The 22649-nt window shown below is 63.5% G+C and overlaps 1 protein-coding gene across 2 annotated transcripts in view; it reads right to left on the reverse strand.

Annotated features, from left to right (window-relative positions):
* The window catches only part of LRP1 (LDL receptor related protein 1), a 179810-nt gene that overhangs the window by 52020 nt on the left and 105141 nt on the right, over window positions 1–22649 (reverse strand). The window contains exons 12-30 of one of the 2 annotated variants that reach the window (XM_050925636.1): window positions 21672–21852; window positions 20003–20225; window positions 19384–19573; window positions 18104–18229; window positions 17361–17501; window positions 16699–16824; window positions 16284–16400; window positions 15799–15879; window positions 11608–11775; window positions 10929–11111; window positions 9464–9664; window positions 9068–9313; window positions 8017–8214; window positions 6694–6898; window positions 6171–6335; window positions 5681–5925; window positions 4673–4804; window positions 1284–1511; window positions 947–1121 (exon numbers count right to left, since the gene is read on the reverse strand). In XM_050925636.1, coding sequence (XP_050781593.1) covers window positions 947–1121; window positions 1284–1511; window positions 4673–4804; window positions 5681–5925; window positions 6171–6335; window positions 6694–6898; window positions 8017–8214; window positions 9068–9313; window positions 9464–9664; window positions 10929–11111; window positions 11608–11775; window positions 15799–15879; window positions 16284–16400; window positions 16699–16824; window positions 17361–17501; window positions 18104–18229; window positions 19384–19573; window positions 20003–20225; window positions 21672–21852 — 3331 coding nt within the window. Of the gene's footprint in view, window positions 1–946; window positions 1122–1283; window positions 1512–4672; window positions 4805–5680; window positions 5926–6170; window positions 6336–6693; window positions 6899–8016; window positions 8215–9067; window positions 9314–9463; window positions 9665–10928; window positions 11112–11607; window positions 11776–15798; window positions 15880–16283; window positions 16401–16698; window positions 16825–17360; window positions 17502–18103; window positions 18230–19383; window positions 19574–20002; window positions 20226–21671; window positions 21853–22649 lie in introns of those variants that run through there. The other variant, XM_050925635.1, reaches the window with a different exon arrangement.

Raw genomic sequence — 22649 nt, forward strand, 5'->3', positions numbered from 1 at the left:
CCTGACCCACAGCCCCCTGCTAGCCCAGCCCTGGGCTCCCCATCTCCAGCTCTGCCGGTGCCCCTCACTCCCGACCCACAGCCCCTGCTAGCCCAGCCCTGGGCTCCCCACCCCCAGCTCTGCCGGTGCCCCTCACTCCCGACCCGCAGCCCCTGCTAGCCCAGCCCTGGGCTCCCCACCCCCAGTTCTGCCGGTGCCCCTCACTCCCGAACTGCAGCCCCTGCTAACCCAGCCCTGGGCTCCCCACCCCCAGCTCTGCCGGTGCCCCTCACTCCCAACCCACAGCCCCTGCTAGCCCAGCCCTGGGCTCCCCACCCCGAGCTCTGCCAGTGCCCCCCACTCCTGACCCACAGCCCCTGCTAGCCCAGCCCTGGGCTCCCCATCTCCAGCTCTGCCGGTGCCCCTCACTCCCAACCCACAGCCCCTGCTAACCCAGCTCTGGGCTCCCCACCCCGAGCTCTGCCAGTGCCCCCCACTCCTGACCCACAGCCCCCTGCTAGCCCAGCCCTGGGCTCCCCATCTCCAGCTCTGCCGGTGCCCCTCACTCCCGAACCACAGCCCCTGCTAGCCCAGCCCTGGGCTCCCCATCTCCAGCTCTGCCGGTGCCCCTCAGTCCTGACCCGCAGCCCCCGCTAGCCCAGCCCTGGGCTCCCCACCCCCAGCTCTGCCGGTGCCCCTCACTCCTGAACCGCAGCCCCTGCTAACCCAGCCCTGGGCTCCCCACCCCCAGCTCCGCCGGTGCCCCTCACTCCCGACCCGCAGCCCCTGCTAGCTCAGCTCTTGTCCCCATGGAGAGGCTCAGGTCAGCCCTTCTGTTCTCTTCCTGATGAAGCTGAGGGTTCCCTCCATTTACTCCCCCTGGGACCCACAACCGCCACACACACGACCCCCCTGCGCACCCTTCGCCCCCCTTCCCAGGGTGCGTTTCTGCCCCCCAGTGGCTCACCCCTGGAGCGGGTGAACCACCAGGCAGTGGGGCTTTTCCAGCCCCTGGATCACAGCGTTCTTGAAGGAGCCGTCCAGCCGGGCCACGTTGATCTGCTTGCGGTTGGCATCGTAGCTGGTCCAGAAGAGGTTTTTGGAAACCCAATCCACAGCGAGGCCATGAGCATTGGGCAGGTCTGCAAGGCAAGGGGCACGGGAGAGACGTTAGGGGGGCGCAGGGGAAGGGAAGAGGCCGGTTACAGGGGGGAGCAGCACCCCCTGCCCTTCAGCTCGGAGCGATGGGGGCTGCAGAGCTGCCCCACCGCACAGGGACAGGCCTGGCCTGGGACCCCGCCCACCTGCCGAGACGACGGTCTCCACGCCGGTGCCGTTAATGAAGGCCCGCTTGATGGTCTGGGTGCGGACGTCGGACCAGTAGATGCGCTGCTCCGGGGCATCGTAGTCCACGGCCGTGACGTTGTCGATGTCGGGCACGGTGAAGGAGATGATGTAGTTGTAGTAGGGGTTGTCGATGTCCACACCCCGGATCTCCATCTGCCGCGCGTACAGCAGGAACTTCTTCAGCTCTGGGGCGCGAGAGACGGCGTGAGGGGCGACCGCAGCTGCCCATCAAAGAGCCACACCCTCTGCCCTTCCCCTACCCCTACCCCTACCCCGCTTCCCCTGCCCCGGCCCAGCCTGCGCCCTCCTGCCTGTACCCAACGCTCCCTGCCCTTCCCTGCCCCTACCCCGCTCCCCCTGCTCAGCCCGCGCCCTCCTGCCTGTACCCAACGCTCCCTGCCCTTCCCTGCCCCTACCCCGCTCCCCCTGCCCAGCCCGTGCCCTCCTGCCTGTACCCAACGCTCCCTGCCCTTCCCTGCCCCTACCCCGCTCCCCCTGCTCAGCCCGCGCCCTCCTGCCTGTACCCAACGCTCCCTGCCCTTCCCTGCCCCTACCCCGCTCCCCCTGCTCAGCCCGCGCCCTCCTGCCTGTACCCAACGGCCCCTGCCCTTCCCTGCCCCTACCCCGCTCCCCCTGCCCCGGCCCAGCCCGCGCCCTCCTGTCTTTACCCAACGCTCCCTGCCCTTCCCCTACCCCTACCCCGCTCCCCCTGCTCAGCCCGCGCCCTCCTGCCTGTACCCAACACTCCCTGCCCTTCCCCTACCCCTACCCCACTCCCCCTGCCCCGGCCCAGCCTGCACCCTCCTGCCTGTACCCAACGCCCACTGCCCTTCCCCTGCCCCTACCCCACTCCCCCTGCCCCGGCCCAGCCTGCACCCTCCTGCCTGTACCCAACGCCCACTGCCCTTCCCCTGCCCCTACCCCACTCCCCCTGCCCCGGCCCAGCCTGCACCCTCCTGTCTGTACCCAACGCCCACTGCCCTTCCCCTGCCCCTACCCCGCTCCCCCTGCCCAGCCCGTGCCCTCCTGCCTGTACCCAACGCTCCCTGCCCTTCCCTGCCCCTACCTCACTCCCCCTGCCCCAGCCCAGCCCGCGCCCTCCTGTCTGTACCCAATGCCCCCTGCCCTTCCCCTACCCCTACCCCGCTCCCCCTGCCCAGCCCGCGCCCTCCTGTCTGTACCCAACGCTCCCTGCCCTTCCCCTACCCCTACCCCGCTCCCCCTGCCCAGCCCGCGCCCTCCTGCCTGTACCCAACACCCCCTGCCCTTCCCCTACCCCTACCCCGCTACCCCTGCCCCGGCCCAGCCCGCGCCCTCCTGCCTGTACCCAACGCTCCCTGCCCTTCCCTGCCCCTACCCCGCTCCCCCTGCCCCGGCCCAGCCCGCGCCCTCCTGTCTGTACCCAACACCCCCTGCCCTTCCCCTACCCCTACCCCGCTCCCCCTGCCCCGGCCCAGCCCGCGCCCTCCTGCCTGTACCCCGCTCCCCCTGCCCTTCCCCTACCCCTACCCCGCTCCCCCTGCCCCGGCCCAGCCCGCGCCCTCCTGTCTGTACCCAACACCCCCTGCCCTTCCCCTACCCCTACCCCGCTACCCCTGCCCCGGCCCAGCCCGCGCCCTCCTGCCTGTACCCAACGCTCCCTGCCCTTCCCCGCTCCCCCTGCCCCGGCCCAGCCCGTGCCCTCCTGCCTGTACCCAATGCTCCCTGCCCTTCTCCTACCCCTACCCCACTCCCCCTGCCCAGCCCACGCCCTTCTGCCTGTACCCAACGCTCCCTGCCCTTCCCTGCCCCTACCCCGCTCCCCCTGCCCCGACCCAGCCTGCACCCAACGCCCACTGCCCTTCCCCTTCCCCTATCCCGCTCCCCCTGCCCTGTCCCAGCCTGTGCCCTCCTGCCTGTACCGTGCTCCCCCTGCCCCGGCCCAGCCCGTGCCCTCCTGCCTGTACCCAACGCCCCCTGCCCTTCCCTGCCCCTACCCCGCTCCCCCTGCCCCAGCCCAGCCCGCGCCCTCCTGTCTGTACCCAACACCCCCTGCCCTTCCCCTATCCCGCTCCCCCCGCCCCGGCCCAGCCCGTGCCCTCCTGCCTGTACCCAACGCCCCCTGCTCTTCCCCTATCCCGCTCCCCCTGCTCCGGCCCAGCCTGTGCCCTCCTGCCTGTACCCCGCTCCCCCTGCTCCGGCCCAGCCCGTGCCCTCCTGCCTGTACCCAACTCCCCCTGCCCTTCCCCTACCCCGCTCCCCCCGCCCCGGTCCAGCCTGTGCCCTCCTGCCTGTACCCAACGCCCCCTGCCCTTCCCCTACCCCTACCCCGCTACCCCTGCTCCGGCCCAGCCCGTGCCCTCCTGCCTGTACCCAACGCTCCCTGCTCTTCCCCTATCCCGCTCCCCCTGCCCCGGCCCAGCCTGCACCCTCCTGCCTGTACCCCGCTCCCCTTGCCCTTCTCCTACCCCTACCCCGCTCCCCCTGCCCCAGCCCAGCCCGTGCCCTCCTGCCTGTACCCCCCTTCCCTTCCCCGCTCCCCCTGCCCCAGCCCAGCCCGCGCCCTCCTGCCTGTACCCAACGCCCCCTGCCCTTCCCCTACCCCTACCCCGCTCCCCCTTGCCCTGTCCCAGTCTGCACCCTCCTGCCTGTACCCTGCTCCCCCTGCCCTGCCCCAGCCTGCGCCCCGCTCCCCCTGCCCTGTCCCAGCCTGTGCCCTTCTGCCCCGGCCCACTGCCCCATCTACATCCCGCTGCCCCTACCCCACTCCCCCTGCCCAGCCCCCGGCACCACCTACACCCTGATCCTTCACCCCACCTGCCCCTGTCCTGGCCCACGCCCCACTCTTCTTGCCCTACCCCCACTCTCCCACCACCAATCTCCCCCCACCCTGACTCCCCTCACAACCACTCCCCACCTGCTCCTCCTGCCTAACCACAAGCTCATCGATCCCCCTTCCCCAATCCACCCGCCCTTCCCTGCCCCGCTCTCCCCACCTCTGACCCCTCCCACCCACAGATATTTCCTTCCCTCCCTCCCACCACCATTCCCTGAGGTGCTATGTGCCCCTCGCATCCCATCACCAAAAGCTTGTCTGGAACTGCCAAGACAGGGAGGTCCATGGCTTAGAGCAGGGGGGGCTGGGAGCCAGGACTCCTGGGTTCTATCCCCACCACTGGGAGGGGAGTGGAGTGTGGTGGGTTGGAGAAGGGGGGCTGGGAGCCAGGACTCCTGGGTTCTGTCCCTGATCCTACTGAGCGACCTTAGGCAAGGCTGTTTCTTGCTCTGTATACGGGGTCACAGAGGGCCCCATGGGGGCGGGAGGGTTGCCAAGCAGTCCCACCCGCTCCAAGGGGTCCCCACCTACCGTAGCATGTGGTGTTATCCTTGTCCAGCTTCATGAGGTGGGGGCAGGCGCAGGAGGAGGTTTGGTTGTAGTTTATCAAGCAGAGGTGGGAGCAGGGCCCTTTGCCCCCGTTGGCCTCGCAGGGGTTGGGAGCTGGGCCGAGGGGGAGAGCGGAGTGAGGTCAGTGAGGAGCCCCTGCCAGGACGGGCCTGTTCCCTGCGCCCCGAGAGACGGGACAGGGATGCTGATGCCGGCTGGGATACCAGCCCGTCCGTGGAGGACCTGGAGGGGCAGCTCCCCCTCCTGACCCCTTTGGAGTTGGTGCCGGAGGCTCACGATGCAGAGCCCAGTGACTCTGGCTCCCTAGACCCACCAGGTCCCATTCTCTGGGGTTGCTCATGTCAACACAGCGGCAGCCAGTGCCCGTCGGGGGGCGCTTTCTGCACCAGCAGCATGCTGGGGCCAGGGCAACAGACAGCCAGGCCCAGCAAAAGAGATGGGGTGTTGTGGGGGGCTTTGATACACGATTCTGCTGGCCACAGCGCACAAAGGGGGGCCAAGGGCAGCCCCATTTGGAATGCAGCTGCATTCCCCTGGATGCAAGCCATGGGACCACAGCTCCCAGCATGCAGTGCTTCCCACAGATTCATGCTACAGGACTAGACCTCCCTGGATGCATGCTGCAGACTACAGCACCCAGCATGCAGTGCTTCCCCTGGATACAAGCCACGGGACCACGGCTCCCAGCATGTAATGTCCCCCTGGATTCAAGCCACGGGACCACAGTTCCCAGCATGCAATGTGCCCCGGGATGCAAGCCATGGGACCACAGCTCCCAACATGCAATGCCTCCTGCAGATTCATGCTACAGGACTAGACCTCCCTGGATGCGTGCTACAGGACTACAGCTCCCAGCATGCAATGCTCCCCTGGAGGCAAGCGGCACACAGTTTTGCGTCCCCCCCCCAACCACGGGGCCCCCGGGGGCCTCCCCGGCTGCGGCCCCTGCCCACGGCGTTGGCGTCTCACCCAGCGGCTGGCGGGACGGGTGATAGACCTGCAGGTCGAAGGGCTGCGTGTTGGTTCTCTGCACCACGGTGACGTTGTGGCCTGTCCACTTGTTGGCCTTGGCCAGGGTGTTGGTGCGCCAGTCGGTCCAGTAGACCTCGCCGCCGTACAGGGTGACGGCGAAGGGGTGGGACAGGTACTCATGGCCCCGCAGCACCTCCATGTGCCCCGAGCCATCGTACAGTGCCGAGTAGATGGCGTCCGACCTGCGCCGTCACAGGGCAAGGGCACGGCATGAGGCTGGAGCCGTGGCTGGGCGGAGCGAGGGGCTGGCAGATTGTGGGGTACAGCCCAGCACCCCATGTCCCCTTCCCCTGGGAGCCTCCTCCCCATGCCCCCCTCCCCCCGGGATCCCTCTGCTCTCACAGGATCCCCCTCCCCGGGCCCCCCATACCTCCTCCCTCTGGGATCCCCCTCTCCCGGGCCTCCCACGCCCTCTCCCCCGGGTTACCTGGCATCGATCCAGAGGATGCGTTTCTCCAGGTAGTCGACGGTCAGGCCGTTGGGCCACCCCCCCGAGCCCGTCTCCTTGTGGATGGTGCGCCGGCCCTGGCCGCTCATGGAAGCCGCCTCGATGCGGGGCAGGCTGGCGTCCCAGTCCGTCCAGAACAGGATGCTGGGGGGGAGAAGGAGTCAGAGGGCCTGTCGCTGGGGAGGGGGGTGCAGAGGGGAAGGGGGTGCATGGCTCCAGGGAGGGAGCCAATCACCCCTGTATCTGGGCCAAAGGGGGGCAGGGTGAGCCCCCGGTTCTCAGGGCGGTCGCTAACCACGGCCCCAGTACCTTCAGGTGAGTCATCTCTGTACTGCCATGGCAATGCCCCCCCATCCCCCAGGAGTCCCCCTATTAGCGCCCGGCTCTGACTGGGGCTCCGGCCGCTGCTGTGGGGGGGAAGGCCCAGCCCAGCTCCATGGCAGGGCCCAGGGGCGCTCAGCTACCCTGCAGCCCGCCTGCCCCCTCGCGGTCCCCCACCCACCCGTAGCGTGGGTCGAGGGCGATGGCGCGCGGATGCTCGATGTCCCCGGCCAGCAGCGTGGTGCGCATGGTGCCGTCCAGCCTGGCCACCTCAATCTGGTCCAGGTTGCTCTCCACCCAGTAGATGTTGCCAGCGATCCAGTCCACGGCCAGGCCCTCAGGCGTGGCCAGCCCATACTGGATCACCACCTCGAAGCTGGTGAGAGCTGCAGGACAGGGCAGGGAGCGCGGCACCGTCAGGGCTAAGGTCTAGCCCCCCGTCTCCCTCCCCCCGCTGTCCGCCAGGAGCCCAGAGGGGGTTCAGCTCCCCCCACGGACAGCCCCCAAAAGCAACGTGAATCCTCTTCTGCCAAATCCCTACCCGCAGCCCCAGCCACCCCACCCGCAGCTCTGCCGGTGCCCCTCAGTCCCCACCTGCAGCCCCGGATATCACGGCCCTGGGCTCCCCCCCAGCTCTGCAGTGCCCCTCAGTCCTGACCCACAGCCCCGAAGGGCCCTGTGTAGGGTGACCAAATGAGATGAAGAAAATATCGAGAGTATCTCAAGCCCTGGGGAAAACCTGGCCCCTCGTCCTATGGCCAAAGCAAGGAGCTGAGCTGTGGGCCTTCTGCCCCCATGAGCTGAAGTCACTGGAGATCCCCCCATCCCTGGGGCCCTGCACCCCGAGCCCCGGGTTTCTCTCCCATGGAATTTCAGGCTCCCGGAGGCGCTAATCGGGTTAGGACGAGCTTTCAGCGAGCTCAGCTGCGGGGTTGTAATTACCATTAGAGAATTGCTGGAAATGCTAATTAACTCCCACATAACGATCAGCAGTTAAAGGCAGAAAAGTATCATTATCTGGGGCTGAATGCTCTAGCCACGGCAGGGCCCCCCGGGGCTGGGGGAGGGCAAGGACTAGCTCCAAGGGACATATTTCCCTCTGCAACTTCCCCTGACTAGCTCCAAGGGACATATTTCCCTCTGCAACTTCCCCTCCATTCACAGCAGCTCCCTGCCCTGCAGGTGGAGATTCCTGCTCCCAGCTCCCGCTACATTGTCTTGTCTTGGCTCCTGGAGGCTCACACCACCCGGGGGCCCTGACAATTGGGTTCCTCCAACAGCAATCTGGTGAGCGGCTGGAAGGGGGGACATGGTGACGGAATGGTGGCAGTGGTGGGATACTTGCTCCAGATTCAGGGCCAAGGTGACAGCTTTGGATCCGGAGCTGGAGAGTTCGAATTCCATGTGTCCCCGCCCTACCCCACATGCGTCCGTGCCCCATAGCACGTGGCTCTGTGAGGTGCCCACAGGGTTTTGCGCGGCTGCGTCCGTTCCCACCACTAACCCCCGTTCTCCAGCAGCTTCCCCCGGTAGATCTTGTCCTCCACCACGTCCGTCCAGTAGAGGGAGCTCTGGTTGAGGTGGAAGTCGAGGGCGATGGTGTTGCGCAGGCCGGGCACCAGGACGCTGTAGTCGCCCTTCTGCAGGTCGATGCGCCGGATCTCGTGGCGGTTGGAGAAGATGATGAAGGGCTTGAAGGGGTCTGCGAGCAAAAGGGGCGTCAAGGAGAGGTTGGGACCAGCCAGGCTGCAGGCAGAGCCGCACTGCCAGGAAGGGGCCTGTGCCCAGCCATAACACAGGAGCAACGGGCACCGGCTTCCCCCTGGCGCCTCTGCAGTGCACACAGCAGGGGCCCGTCTCCCCTGGCGTCTCTGCAGTGCGCACAGCAGGGGCCCGTCTCCCTGGCGTCTCTGCAGAGCACACAGCAGGGGCCCGTCTCCCTGGCGTCTCTGCAGAGCACACAGCAGGGACCCGTCTCCCTGGCGTCTCTGCAGTGCACACAGCAGGGGCCCGTCTCCCTGGCGTCTCTGCAGTGCGCACAGCAGGGGCCCGTCTCCCCTGGCGTCTCTGCAGTGCGCACAGCAGGGGCCCGTCTCCCCTGGCGTCTCTGCAGTGCGCACAGCAGGGGCCCGTCTCCCCTGGCGTCTCTGCAGTGCGCACAGCAGGGGCCCGTCTCCCCTGGCGTCTCTGCAGTGCGCACAGCAGGGGCCCGTCTCCCCTGGCGTCTCTGCAGTGCGCACAGCAGGGGCCCGTCTCCCCTGGCGTCTCTGCAGTGCGCACAGCAGGGGCCCGTCTCCCCTGGCGTCTCTGCAGTGTGCACAGCAGGGGCCCGTCTCCCCTGGCGTCTCTGCAGTGCGCACAGCAGGTGCCCGTCTCCCCTGGCGTCTCTGCAGTGCACACACACACGCGCGCTCCCTCCAGGTGGGGTGTTACTCTGGATGCAGAGGGAACCAGGTTCAGCCCCCGACCTGCCCGCCCGTGCCATTCGCCCCCTGGAATACCAGGGGCCTGGCGGTGCTGCTCCCAGGTGCCAGACCCCCCGGCTGCCCGCTCACCCAGGCTGCGGCAGCTCTCGCCGTCGGGCTCCAGCATCCAGCCCTCGTAGCAGGAGCACTTGACGTTGTACTTGTCCTGCTCACACTTCTGGCTGCACTTGAGGCGCTTGGCACAGTAGCTCTGGATCTGGCAGGTCCGGTTGTCGGCGCCCAGCTCCATGCCCAGTGGGCAGGAGCAGACGATGCCGTCGCCCGGGGCCACCGTGCAGTTGTGGCTGCAGCCGCTGTTGTTCAGAGAGCACTGGTCTGCGGAGAGAGCGTGGCCACGGTCAGCCCCGGTGGTGGGGAGAGAACCCAGGAGTCCTGGCTCCCGGCCCCCTCTAACCACTCAACCCCTCTCCCCTCCCTGAGTCAGGAACAGACCTGACTCCCCGTTCTCCCGCCCCCGCGGCTCACCACACAGCTCGCCCTCGTCGGAGCCGTCGCCACAGTCGTCGGTGCCGTCGCACAGCTTGTCGGGCGGCAGGCAGACGGAGGTGGTGTTGGCGCAGGTGTGGGAGGGCGGCTTGCACACCAGCGACTCGCAGTTCTCCTCGTCCGAGTTGTCCTCGCAGTCGCTGTCTCCGTCGCACACCCAGGCCTTGCTGATGCAGCGGGCTGGCGGCGGGAGGGGAGACGGGGTGGCGTGAGACACAACAGGAGGGAGGCGGGGGGGGCCTGCCCTTGCTCTGTCCCCTCCCCCAAGGCCCCGCTCTTGCTCTGCCTCTTCCCGCCCTCACCCCGAGGCGGAGGGGTGTGGCGCCAAACAGCTGATTGGAGGCACCACCGAACAGCAGTGGCTGGTGGGTGCTCAGCACCCACACAGTTTTTTTCCCATGGGTGCCCCAGCCCTGGACCCACCTCCCCAGGGAGCTGTCGTCAGAGTTGGAGGCCACTTGAATCTACGATCCATATCCCCAAATTACAGTCACAACAGCACAGCTGTGGGGGGACATTTTGGCTCTTAGTGCAAGTTACTAAACGCAGTAAATTCATGTCAAGAATTGTTGATATTTACTGATTATTCTTCATTTTAATTACTGCTTAATTTAGCATCATACACTTTTCTTCCTGACTTTCTGCTTTTTCCTCTTTTATCGGTTTCATTTGGTGCTGTTTCTGATTTTAACACTGGGCTGTTAACTGAATTCCCCTCCCAGTTTTTCCCCTTCTTTCTTTTTCATCCTTGGCACTTGCTTCCTTGCGAACGACCTGTCGCTTCTTTTTTTGGGCCCAACTGGGAAGTTTGAATGTTTTCAGCCAAGAGAAGTGATTCAGTTTGGACAGTTTCCAAGGAGGGATGGAGGGGGAATCTTGAAAACCGGGGGAAGGAAAATGTTCAGTGTTTGAAATGTTTTTGACGGGGAAGGGAACCGAAAATGTTTTAATTCTGAACGTTTGTGGGGAGGAAAAAGGAGAAATTGGAAACAAAAATGAATAAAGGAAAATGTTTCAATTTGGGAGGGAGAGTTTAAAACATCTACCGCCCTCTGGCTAAGCCAACCAATGAAAAACGGGAAGGCGACGAGGACCCCCCAAAACTCTGGGAAAAAAAACATTTAAAAAAAGAGACAGAAAAACAGTTTCCATCCAAATTTGTCGGAAGATGGAAAATTTCAAGGCAATCACGGTGGGGGGAGGGGTGAAGTTAAAAATATCACGTTCAAAAACCAACCAGGCCAAATGTCCTCACAACCCATGTTTTAAAGAGACGTTCTGAGCAGCTCTGTTCTCAGGGGTGTGAGCCCAGGGACGCCAGACCCGGGTGCCGTGGGGATCCAAAGGGAGGCTGGTGAAAGGCCCCTGCTCCACTCCCACGTCTGCATCTAGTGTCCCCCCCCAGCCCCCGCCAGCTGGATCGAGGCCTCCCCATGCCCGTTACCTGAGTCCTTGCAGCCGAACTTGACGTTGGGGTCGCAGACATGGGTGACGCCCTCGCAGCTCTTCTCGTCGCTGGAGTCCATGCAGTCGGTGTCACCGTCGCAGCGCCAGCGCATGGGGATGCACAACCCGTCCAGCCGGCACTGGAATTCGTCCGTGTGGCAGCCCCCGGGCGGGCGGGTGGCTGGGAACGGAGCCCACGCGACAGAGTGTCACCGGCCGCGCCCCATGGCAGGACCCGGCATGGGTGGCGAGGGGGCTTTGGGTGCCCGGGGGGCAGGCAGAACCCGATGCCTGGGGGTGGGGGGCAGGGAGCAGGATTGGGCACCCAGGGTGATACCCGGGGGGCAACAGGGGAGCCCGGGATCCAGTGCTGGGGGGGGGGGGCAGCAGGATCCAGGATCTGACACCTGGGCAGGGGGAAGAGCAGGATCTGATGTCTGGGGTCCAGCCCCCAAGGGGAGGAGGGGCTCCGGGAGCAGACAACCAAGGAGATGTGGCACCCAGGGTGCGGAGTCCGGGGTTGGGAGGGATCCGACTCCGGGGACACCCTAAGCATGAAAGCAGCTGGGCTCCCCACGCTGCTGACCCTTCCCTATTCACCCCCCACCCCATGCCTCCGTGCAAAGATGGTGCTAGTGGGGGGGAGGCAGGCAGGACTCCAGGAGGTGGGGGCTCACCCTGGTTGGTGCAGTTGGCGTGGGTCTCGTCGCTGTAGTCCCCGCAGTCGTTGTCACCGTCGCAGGTCCAGTGCACGGGGATGCAGCGCCCGCTGTTGCACTTGAACTGGTTGCTGGAGCAGGAGTGGCTGCAGCCAGCCTCGTCGCTGTTGTCCCCACAGTCGTTGTCTGGGTGGGGCAGGCGGGAGGGGAGAAGGGGGGCGTCAGCAGGCACAGAGAGCCGGGCAGCATGGCCCAGTGTCCCTGGGGGTGGGGGGGACACCCCCAGCAGAGCAGAGCTGGAAGCTCCAGGGGTGCACCTGAGCCAGCTACTTTGACAGCATGGGGGGGGGCCGAGCGAGACAGGCCCCTCGCGTCGGCCCCTTCCGCAGCGCCTCCCCCCAAGCCCGCGCCCCCCTTCCCGACATGCTCGCTAACGTCACAGCCACAAAAAGAAAACGAAGCACAGAAACTGCATAGATCACCTCATGTACCATGCGGGACGGGGGTGGGGCTCCGCTGCCCAGCGGGAGGATGGGGGCGAGGGGGCACGTCCGTGGACCCCTTTGCAATGAGTGTACACGGGAAGTTTGATTGGATCCAGCCAATTCCTGAGCACTGCCACTTTAAGGAGGGGCTTGTCCTGTTCCATCCCGAACTGAGCTTCAAAGCCGCGGGCTCTGACACTGGTTCAGAGTTAAAATGCTCTGCCAGGAGCCTGGCACAGAGTCACCTTCACACTGGCCCCACCCCGGCCCTGCTCGGTGACTCAGTTTCCCCTCCCACCTTTCGCTACTCAGACTGGGTGTCTCTCCCTCTCTGTCCACGCACTACCGTAACACACCTAAGTCCCTCCTCCATTTCATCGCACGCCGGCACGTCTATTGGTACCTCTCACGCACAGGGATGGCCCGACTCCCACCAGGAAAGGAAGGCCCAGTTGACGCACAGTTCCGGCGTCAACTGAACAAAACGGGTTTACAAACTATCCAGCGCCACTGGGCAAGCCCCAAGTGAGCACATGCTGGATTTGGGCTAAAACAGTGGCTGGAGAAAGGAGGGTGCAGTGGTTAGGCACCAATCTGCAGCTCACGAGACGTGAGTTCAAATCCCCACTCCACCGCAGGCTCCCTGTGTGACCTGGGGCCACTCACTTAGCTGCTGCCTGACTCAGTTTCCCAGCTGCCATGGAGATAAGTACATGGCCCTGCCTCGCATGGGGGTGGTCTCGGATATGAGACAGTGAGTGGCTCAGATATTACTGTACAGGCTCATCTACGCTAGAAAATTAGATCAATCCAGCTTCTTGGCTCGGAGGGTGAACAATCCCCACCCCTGGGAAGGTAGTTAAGCCGCCGTGTAGACAGAGCGAGGTCCCAGTCCCTCGGGGAGGTGCAGAACCTCTCCTGTCGGTGTAGGTAGCGTCTGCGCTGCAGTGGGTCAAGTGTACGCAAGGCCTCTGATTAGGTCTGATTCCCTGAGCTGAACTGATTCAACAGCATTTAAAACCCGTCTAAATTGGTACAAAAAACCCCACCCCTTCTCCGTGTAGAAAGCCCTCAGCCTTTGCTGGATCCCAGCCGTAATCCTTTGCTGGCTTTAGTCTCTCTCTGCCTGTCACATCCATTTGGAAGGAAACTGACCCTCTCCCCTCACATCCATTTCCAGCCGAAATCCCTCAGACCCTTTTCCCCTAATGCAAAGTGAGCGGCCGAGGAGATATCTCCTACTGTTCAGATAACTTGGCTTCTCCTGTGTAACAAAATCTCCCTCCTCCTGCCTTCTCTTTCACCAGTTACAGATTTCAAATGGGGGGGGAGAAACCCCCGATCAATCGTGTTCCTAGGGGTCGGGTTTTCCACGGCCCCAGCTTCTCATGCCATCGTTTACAACTGTGCAAAACAGGTGTGAAACGCCACCAGGCTGATCTGCCGGCAGCTCTCCGGAGCGGGGACTGTCTAGTTCTGTGGCTCCTCCGTGCTACTGCACCAGGTAATTAATAATAACTGGACACCGGCTACCCACAGACATAAACGACAGCCCAAGAGGCAGGACGCTGGAGCAGATACTTTGCCTCTCTGATCCCTGCCAGTGTGTGGATCAGCTGGGATGACAAGAAACCGTGGCTTTTCTGCAGTTATGTGACCCCTCGCTCCAGAAAAGTGGCAGGCTTTGGGGGACCAGTGGCAGGGGGGTTCTGGTACATGTTGATCTATGCACTAACCGGTAGGTTTTGGACAGTTCTTTTCGTCAGAGCCATCCCCACAATCCTTCTCTGAAACACAGAAACCAACCAAAAAACAACAGAAGACAGGCGAGTGGGCACATTGAAGACACAGAACAAAAAACAAACAGCAACAGAAAACCGCCACCGCCAGGCAGAGCCACACGGAGTTGGACAGACGGACACGGACGACAGGGGAACATCAAACTGCCACGGGGGAGAGAGATCAGAAGCAGTGGATGGCGCCTGGTCCCCTCCCTGTGGGGCTCCCTGCAGAGGGTCTTTTGGGGGCTGGCTGGGTGATGAGAAATGCCAAGGCCCTGAGCTCCAATGCCCAGAAACTGCCCCAGCCCCCTGGGCCGATGCTCGTGTGTTGTAAGCTCAGGTAACACCCGAGGGCGGCTGAGCTGGCCCTCTGGAGGGGAGGCGGCTGGTTCATTACAGCCCTGGGAAAACAGTTTACCACAAATCAAAGGATCCTCTGCCTGTGTCGTCACCCAGAAACCGGCCCTGCAAAACCCCAGCAAACGCAGCCCCAGCTCCCCTGCCCTTAGCCCACTGCCTGCTCCAGGGATGTTAGTTAAAATTAATGCTGCTGAGTCGTTATGGCAACAAATAGGAACCAGGGGAGCCCTGCAGCAAATCCCGTCTCCTGCCTCAGCACCCAAGCCCGTCCTGCAATGCGCAGCTGCTTGGGAACTTGCCAGCACCGGCCGGAGGCTGCGAGGCTCCAATCCCTGCATCCGCATCCAGACCCGCAGCTCCAAAGGGGCGCTGCAAGAGGGTGCTCTGCCGGGCCAGGCCTACGCTGGATTCCCCTGGGCCTGCTCCCCAGCCCCGGCTAAAGCATTTCTCTGCCCCCCAACCTGTCTGCCCCTCAGAGCACGGGACAATCCGCTTCACCCCTACAAATGTCTGGGGTCCATATTGCACTCTCCGACACGCACGCACCCCCACCCCGTGTATACACACACCTGGACGCACCCACGCATTCACAACCTGCCACAAGCATGCACCCCTTCACACACACCTACATACAAGCTCCCACATGTATGCACACACATGCACCACATAGCCACTTGTATGCACACCTGCATGTACACCTAAACCCACATGTATGCACGTGTGCACCGGACCAGCCACTTGCATGCACACGTGCATGCAAACCACACATGCACCCACATGCACCAGACAGCCACTTGCACGCACACATGCATGCACGCCTACACACATTCGCCCAAAGGTATGCACACACATGCACCAGTCACTTGCACGCACACACACACCTACACACATGTACGCACACATGCACCGCCCAGCCACTTGCATGCACTCCCGCACACACACCTAGATATGCACCCACATGTATGCACACACGTGTACCAGACCAGCCACTTGCACACCCACCCACATGCACATGTGCACTGCACACCCACACACCCACCTGGTTCTGTACAATACAAAAGCAAACGCAACCCCTAAGGATCAAGCCTGCCTCATTCTCAAGCAGTTTCACCTGCCAAGGCCTCGGTCCAACCACGCTCGCTGCAGCCCTCGTCCTGCATCGCAGGGAAGATCCCTGGGGCGGGGAGGAGGACAGGGGAGGTGCCCACGGCTGGCCAGGCAGCCAGTGGCAGCGCCTGGACTGGCACCCAGGAGGGCAGAATCCCAGCCTCGCCGTCAGCACCGTCGGAACGGACACCCGTCCGAGCTTCGACTCTATCTGAGCCCAGCGTGGGCATCCTGAGAGGGGGTTGTGGGGTAGGCAAGGCCTGTGCTGCAGAGCACGTCCATTTCCAGCGCAAGCTAAGTCCCTATGCACGGGGGCCCAGCGGGAAGATTCAGGTGCCCGGGAGGGGGAAGATTTGCGGCCAAAAGAGCACAAGAAATCCCCCAAAGCAGCCTCTGCTCCAGCAGGGGCACCTCCTGCTTCTGATCTCCCCATCGCTGCGTCGCGTCGCGCCCCCGGGCGTGGGGAGCTCACTCACCATTGTCGCATCTCCAGTTGATGTTTATGCAGCGCCCGTTGTTGCAGGTGAACTGGGTCAGGGGGAAGCAGGTGGGGTAAGCTGCGGGGAAGAAGCGAAAGGGCCACGTCAGTGCCGGGCCAGATCAGCCCCAGCCACCGGGGATAATGATGAAATAACCTGCCCAGCGTGGAGGGGCCTTTCTCGCCCCAGCAGCTAGGGGGCAGCTCATGAGGCCTGGGCCCCCTTACCCCACCACATGTCGCCAGACCTGCTCCCCCCTCCAGCAATGCAGTTAGAACGGCTGGGTCCCTCCCTGCCCTGCTGCAGACCCCGGGACGCCTGCTGAAACCGACGAACGAGCAACCGACAGACGGGAAGAGGAGCTGGATGGGGACCAGAGCCCTGTTCTTCCCTCCTGCCCCCCACGCCAGTCAGCCCCTTGCCCTGGGGCTGGATTGGAGCTGGTGCCCCCTAAAGAGGAAAGGTCCCATCCCCACACTCACCGCAGGAGGCTGACTCATCCGAGCGATCCCCGCAGTCGTCGTCCAAGTCGCAGGTCCAGGAGATGGGGATGCAGCGGCCACTGGCGCAGGAGAACTGGTTGGGGGGGCAGGTCCGGGCTGGGCATGGAGCAAGACAGACACAGGGCGTTTCAGTGAGCCTGGTGGCGCCCGGCTAAACGCCCGTGGCGGGAGGAGCTAGGGGAGGAGCTGAGGCTGCAGTGGGGGTAACTGATTACCGAGCCTGCAAACGAGGTCAGGCCCTGGCTTGCACACGGCCATGCCTGACACGAAGACTGCAGCCCAGCTCGGAGGCCCAGCACCCTGCAAGGCTGCATCCGCGGGGCGCTGGCTCTCCAGCCACCGGCTCTGAGCTGCCCCAGGGACACGGGGGCGAACGGACACACGGGCTCCTCACCAGAGCAGGTGGAGTTGGATTCGTCCTCATTGTTACCACAGTCGTTGTCGCCGTCGCAGAGCCAGCGGTTGGGGATGCAGCGGTTGTTCTCGCACTTGAAACGGTCCGAGGGGCAGGTGTGCTCGTCTGGGCGGGGGAGGGGAAGGAGACTCAGGATGCTGGGGTGCAAACCCCCTCCCCTCTCCCGGCAGGATCCATCTGAGCTCTAGGGAGCCAGGCTGCAAGCCCTCCTGGGAATTAGCCCCATTTGGGGAAACTGAGGCACAGAGAGGAAAGGGACTTGCCCAAGGTTACACAGGGAGACAGTGGCAGAGTGAAAATAGAACCCAGGAGTCCTGACATTTTAGCCGCCCCCTGGCAGCCACTAGACCCTACTCCCCTCCCAGGACTGGGGGCAGAACCCAGGAGTCCTGGCTCCCAGTGCCCTGCTATAATCATTAGCCCCACTCCCCTCCCAGAGCTGGGAACAGCCCCCCTGCTGTAACCACTACCTCCACCAGGTCATGAGCCCAGCACTGACTCTGGATTTCTCTGGGGAAAGAGCTGCCGGAGAGGGCGAGGGCTGGGGGGGCTGGGATGTCGGGGGGGCACACTGTTCATCACAGTGGCCGAGGATGGTTTAACCCAGCTGGAACTCCCCAGACCCACAGGCTCCTACGCACGGCAGAGCTCCGGCGCTTCGTCGCTGTTGTCCAGGCAGTCGTTGTCCCCGTCGCATTTCCAGCGCTCCTGGATGCAGCGGTTGTTCTTGCAGGCGAACTCCCCGGGCTGGCACTGCGGAGGGGGGACGTAGGACGGGTTGGCTGCCGAGGAGAAAGCAGGAGGGGGGTTGATTGTGACAAAGGCATTTTCCTTTGCAGCCGGCAGTGCAGGGGGAGGCCTCCTGGGTTCCCCCCACTGCCCAGGGCCTCCTGTGTCGCTCCCACCAGCACGAGGAGAGGGTGAAATGCTCCTTGGCTCAGAGCAGCCGAGATTGACCCTTGCGGCACGAGGCCCAGGACGACTGGGATCCGGGCTCCTGGTCCAGGGGGCTTTGCTGCATGAGGGCGCTTAGGGGAGCTTTGTCCCCATTTCACAGACGAGGAAACTGATGATGCAGCAAGTGAGCCACAGAGCCAGGGAGAGAACCCAGGAGTCCTGGCTCCCTGCCCTGTGCTGGGACCGGGCTGCCTCCTTCTCCTCCCTGCCCACTGTCTGTGTCTGACACATGGGGAAACTGAGGTATGGAGCAGTCCTGGGACGTCTACTGAGCCATGGGACTGACTGGGAGACCCGCTCTCTCTAAGGCAGGGGTGGACTCGGCAGCCTGCAGACCCCGAAAGCATGACGCGGCTGGGGGCGGGAGGAGGGGGGGAGGCGTTACTGCTCATGGCCCCGCCCCCTAGCAATCACTGTGGCAACGTACCTTGGCAGGTGACAGAGTCAGGGCCCAGGATCTGGTCCTCGGCGCAGGCGCACTGCCGGCCCCGGGGGATGGCCAGACACAGGCTGCTGCAGCCCCCGTTGTTGACCCGGCAGTCATTGGTGCCCACTGCAGGGGGCAAGGCAGGGCATGAGAACAGCCGACAGGGGGGCGGGGTGGGGGTGCTGCTGGGGCTCAGCCCCTGGGGAAAACCAGGACCCACAACTGGGCCCAGTTCAGCAAGGTGCCAAAGCCCTGCTGAGCTGCGCAGGGCCCCTTGCACGGTTCGTGTTCTGCTCCTCGGTGGGGCAGGTCCCTAGGGCATGTGGGGAGGCAGGATGGATGGACAAAAGGATAGACAGAGACAGACTGAGGGGAGGAGGGGATTCCATGGGTGGAGAGACAGACGAATATGTAGCGGATAGATAGATAGATAGAGGAGGTGGATGGGGATAGACAGATAGAGAGATAGGTAGATAGATAGATAGATAAAAGGGGTGGATGGGGATAGATAGATAGAGAGATAGGTAGATAGATAGATAGAGGGGGTGGATGAGGATAGATGGATAGATAGAGGGATAAGATAGGGTGGATGGGGATAGACAGACAGACAGCAAGGGGATAGACATACAGACAGACGGGTGTGCATGGGGTTACATGGGTGGAGACAGAGGAATACGTAGGGAATGGATGGCTGGATGGACAGATAGCTAGCTAACTAAACAGACAGACCGACAGACAGACAGACTGACGGGCATGCATGGGGTTGCTGGCTGGAGAGGCAGAGGACAATGTAGGGGGTGGATGGATAGCGAAGGATGGAGAGATAACGGAAGAAGGGGATTGTTTCAGCTGAGGAGGAGGGTCTGATTCTCAGCAGTGCTGAGCACTCGCCCCCACCCCAGACCTTACTGGTCTCCCCTGGGGTCTGGATAGAAGCGGGGTGCAAAGGAGGAATGCAGGAGAGAGATCAGGCTGCAAACAGTAACCAGGGAACCTCCTGGCTCCGGCCCCACGTCAGGCTCTTTCAGACAGGGACCCCTCCCAGTATGGCAGGGACCTAGGGGCAGAGAGAGAAAGCACCGAAGTCCCAGCCAGTTCCCTCCGGCGCCTGCCCCGCAACGGAGCAAGGCCAGCAGGCTCCCCCCAGAGCCCAGCGCCGCCGTGCAGTCGATCGCACCATTTCATGCTGCCTGGGCACCAGGGCAAGCGGCTGCCCGCGGCACAGGGTGACGGTGCACCAGGGCCTTTGCACACACGCACACACCCACCCCACCCCGTACCTTGCTGCTGCTGGGCGTCGTACATGCGGATCTCGAAGATGGGTGGGCGCTCGTTGCGCAGCAGGGTGACGGCCTTGGACACTTGGTCCAGCCGGTAGATGCTGCCACTCCGGTACTCAGTCCAGAAGAGGAAGCTGCTGTAGTGGCAGAGCCCAAAGGCGTGGTTCAGCTCCGGGCCCTCGTAGACAATCTGCAGGGGGAGGAGAGAGAACATGGCTCGTCTTGTTCCGGAAAGCCCAGCTCCAGGGAGCAGGAGGGTTAAGGAAAAAGGGGCAGTTGGGGGGTGGGGGGCGGAAAGCCGGCCTGGCCCCCCTGCTGGGCAGAGCAGAGGAGCAGGATTCTCAGCTCGAGGAGGCTGGGGGTCGCAGAGCAGACGGACGATCGAGGGACCAGCGAGATGGGATGCTGGGATCCGGAGCACTGGTGCAGGAGACGGGGCAATGCTGTTATGCAGAGGTGATGGAGTGAGCCCCCCAGGAGGACAGCCCCTGCCCACAGACATTTTGTGAAGGGGGGGGAGCAGTGGGGTAAAATTATCCTTGAGTCCCTCCTGGCAAACGTGACCTTAACGGGAAGGCCATGGCGGCCGGCCAGAGGGGAGGAGGGGGCGGCCGCTCGCCTTGCGCTCCGTGCCGTTCAGAAAGATCATCTCGATGCGGTCGTAGAAGGCGTCCACCCAGTAGAGGACCTTGGCCGGGATGTCCAGGCTCAGCCCGTTGGGCCACAGCACCGTCTTGGAGGTGATGAAGACGTTGCGGTTGGAGCCGTCCATCCAGGCCCGTTCGATCTTGCCCCTCTTGCTGTCCTTGGGGTCCTCCTCCCAGTCGGTCCAGTACATCCAGCTGAGAGAGAGAGAAGAGTGTCAGGCAGCATGGTCTAGTGGGCAGAGCACTGGCTGGAGACGCACGAAGGCCTGGATTCTATCCCTGGCTCTGCTGCTGGCCTGCTGGGTGATAGTGGTGCAAGACACTGTCCCGCTCTGTGCCTCAGTTTCCCCTCCCACCTTCAGTCTATTTAGACCGTGAGCTCTCCAGGTATGAGACCCGGACCTCAGCCGGGGCCTGTAGCTGCTAAGACAGGTAACTAGGTCTCTGTCCCAAGCAGCGACCACACGCCCCTCCCCAGCGGCACCGCGGGTGGGTATTTTCAGTGTAAATTCTTCCACCCCACCCAGCACCTCAGCACAAGCCCCGGAAAGACCTCTCCTTCCAGCCCTGTGAGCCATGGGCCCCGGGAAGTCGATCCTCGGAGCCAGAAGCACATTTCCATCCGGTTAAAGGATAGAGGCATCCAGGCAGCTCTCGCCCCGTTCCCTGCTGAGAGCGAAAAGGCCAATGCAAAGGCAGACACCAGGACCCTGACCCACTTCACTGCGTTCCTGGGTCAGAACCGGGCTAAGCGGAGGGGGAGCCTGACGGGTCGTTTCATGCTACCAGCCAGGCCCGGCTTCAACAGGCCCAGCTCACCCGGGAGGGCTGGAGTCCTCTGGGGTCAGGGGCTCTTCCCACTGCGATGAGAAACCCTGAGCCAGCCCACGGTGCGGGAGATTCCTGCTCTGATAGGCAGCCGACTGTTCCTGGGGGGGGCTGTCTTTGGCAGGAGGAAGCGCGACATCTGTCAAGGCCGCTGGGGTTAAATGTCTCTCTCTCTATCTCACACACCCACACCCACAAACCCCATTTCCCCATGGCAGGGTGAGCCCATGGCAAGAGTGTGCACATTGCAATTCTGCTCCCCCGCCGGCCGCAGGGCCTGTCTGACCCGTTCCCACAAGCAGGACATTCTGTGTGAGCGGCAGGCAGCCTCCTCTTGCAGAGCATGGCACAGCTGGGGGGAACAGCCAGGTGGGCACAGCTGGGCAGAAGCAGGCAGCAGGGAAGGATGGTTCCTCTCCCGCCGTGGGAGTCGCCAGAGTGAAATTTTCTAGTCTGGGTCACGCAGGAGCTGGACTAGATGATTGTGCCAGGATCTGCCCACTCCCGACCGAGATCAGGGCCCCGTTGTGCCCGGTGCTGCCCACCCCCAACCGAGATCAGGGCCCCGTCATGCCAGGCTCTGCCCAGACCCCGACCAAGATCAGGGCCCCGTTGTGCCCGGTGCTGCCCACTCCTGACCGAGATCAGGGCCCCGTTGTGCCCAGTGCTGCCCACTCCTGACCGAGATCAGGGCCCCGTTGTGCCCGGTGCTGCCCACTTCCGACGAGATCAGGGCCCCGTCATGCCAGGCTCTGCACAGACCCCAGCATAGGTCAGGGCCTTGCACCCCCGGAGCCATTCACCGCCACCCACCCATTCAAGGGATCCACCACGATGGCCCTGGGGTGAGTCATCTTCCCTTCGATCAACGTCTTCCTGGTCTGGGCGGCCTTCTCCAGCCGTGCCACGCTGATGGTCTTCTTGGGGCCGTCGTCCGTCCAGTACAGATTGTTCCCCATCCAGTCCACGGCGATCCCTTCCACGTTGTGGATGCCTGGTTGGGACAGAGAGCAGGATTCAGAAACCCCCACCAGCTGAATGGGGACGTGCCGGAGGCAGAGAGGCCAAGTGGATGCAACAGGCTCATAGGCATCCTAGCGCTTGCTTGGATTAGCCCCCAAACAAAGCCCCAAGGAAAGGACCTGCATCCATCCCTGCCCACGGGGAATCCCACCTGCAGCATCGCGCTGGGCCCGGCTCGCCACCCTCCAGTTCCCATTCTAAGCCAACGGGTCAATTCAGCAGTCCTGGGGAGGCCTGGCCTAGGGAGTGCTATGTTGTGTCACGGTGCCCGGGGAGGGCTGGTATGCGACCATCAGTAACACAAGCTGCGACACTCCACCGGTGAGCTGGGCTGGCTTTACCGCTAGGCAGGAGATGCAGGAATCAACACAGAAAAACCTGCTGTGTAGCAATCACTTGAGGGACCGAAATGAGTTGCTTAGCAGAAGCCTGTCCACTAAAGGGGGTGCAGGATTTTGGGGCAGGTGGGGTGGTCTCCTAGTAATGCCAGATACATAATACAGGCTGGCTCCCCTGGGCAGGTTTCCCTGAGGTTCCTCATGGTCATGCTCCAGGGCATGACCTGACCTAGCTGAAGGGTGGTCAGGAGGAAATGCCTCTGGTGGGCAGGTTAGCCCATAAGCTGCAGGGTTTCAGCCTCCTCCCTCTGCAGCAGCTGGTGCTGGCCACTGCTGGGGGACAGGGCGCTCGGCTAGACGGACCCTGGTCCAATCCAGTCCAGAGAGTCCCGTGCTCCTCGGACACCCTGGGGGGGAATAACAGCAGCAG

The sequence above is a fragment of the Gopherus flavomarginatus genome, chromosome 16 (assembly GCF_025201925.1).
Source record: "Gopherus flavomarginatus isolate rGopFla2 chromosome 16, rGopFla2.mat.asm, whole genome shotgun sequence".
Lineage (NCBI taxonomy): Eukaryota > Metazoa > Chordata > Testudines > Testudinidae > Gopherus > Gopherus flavomarginatus.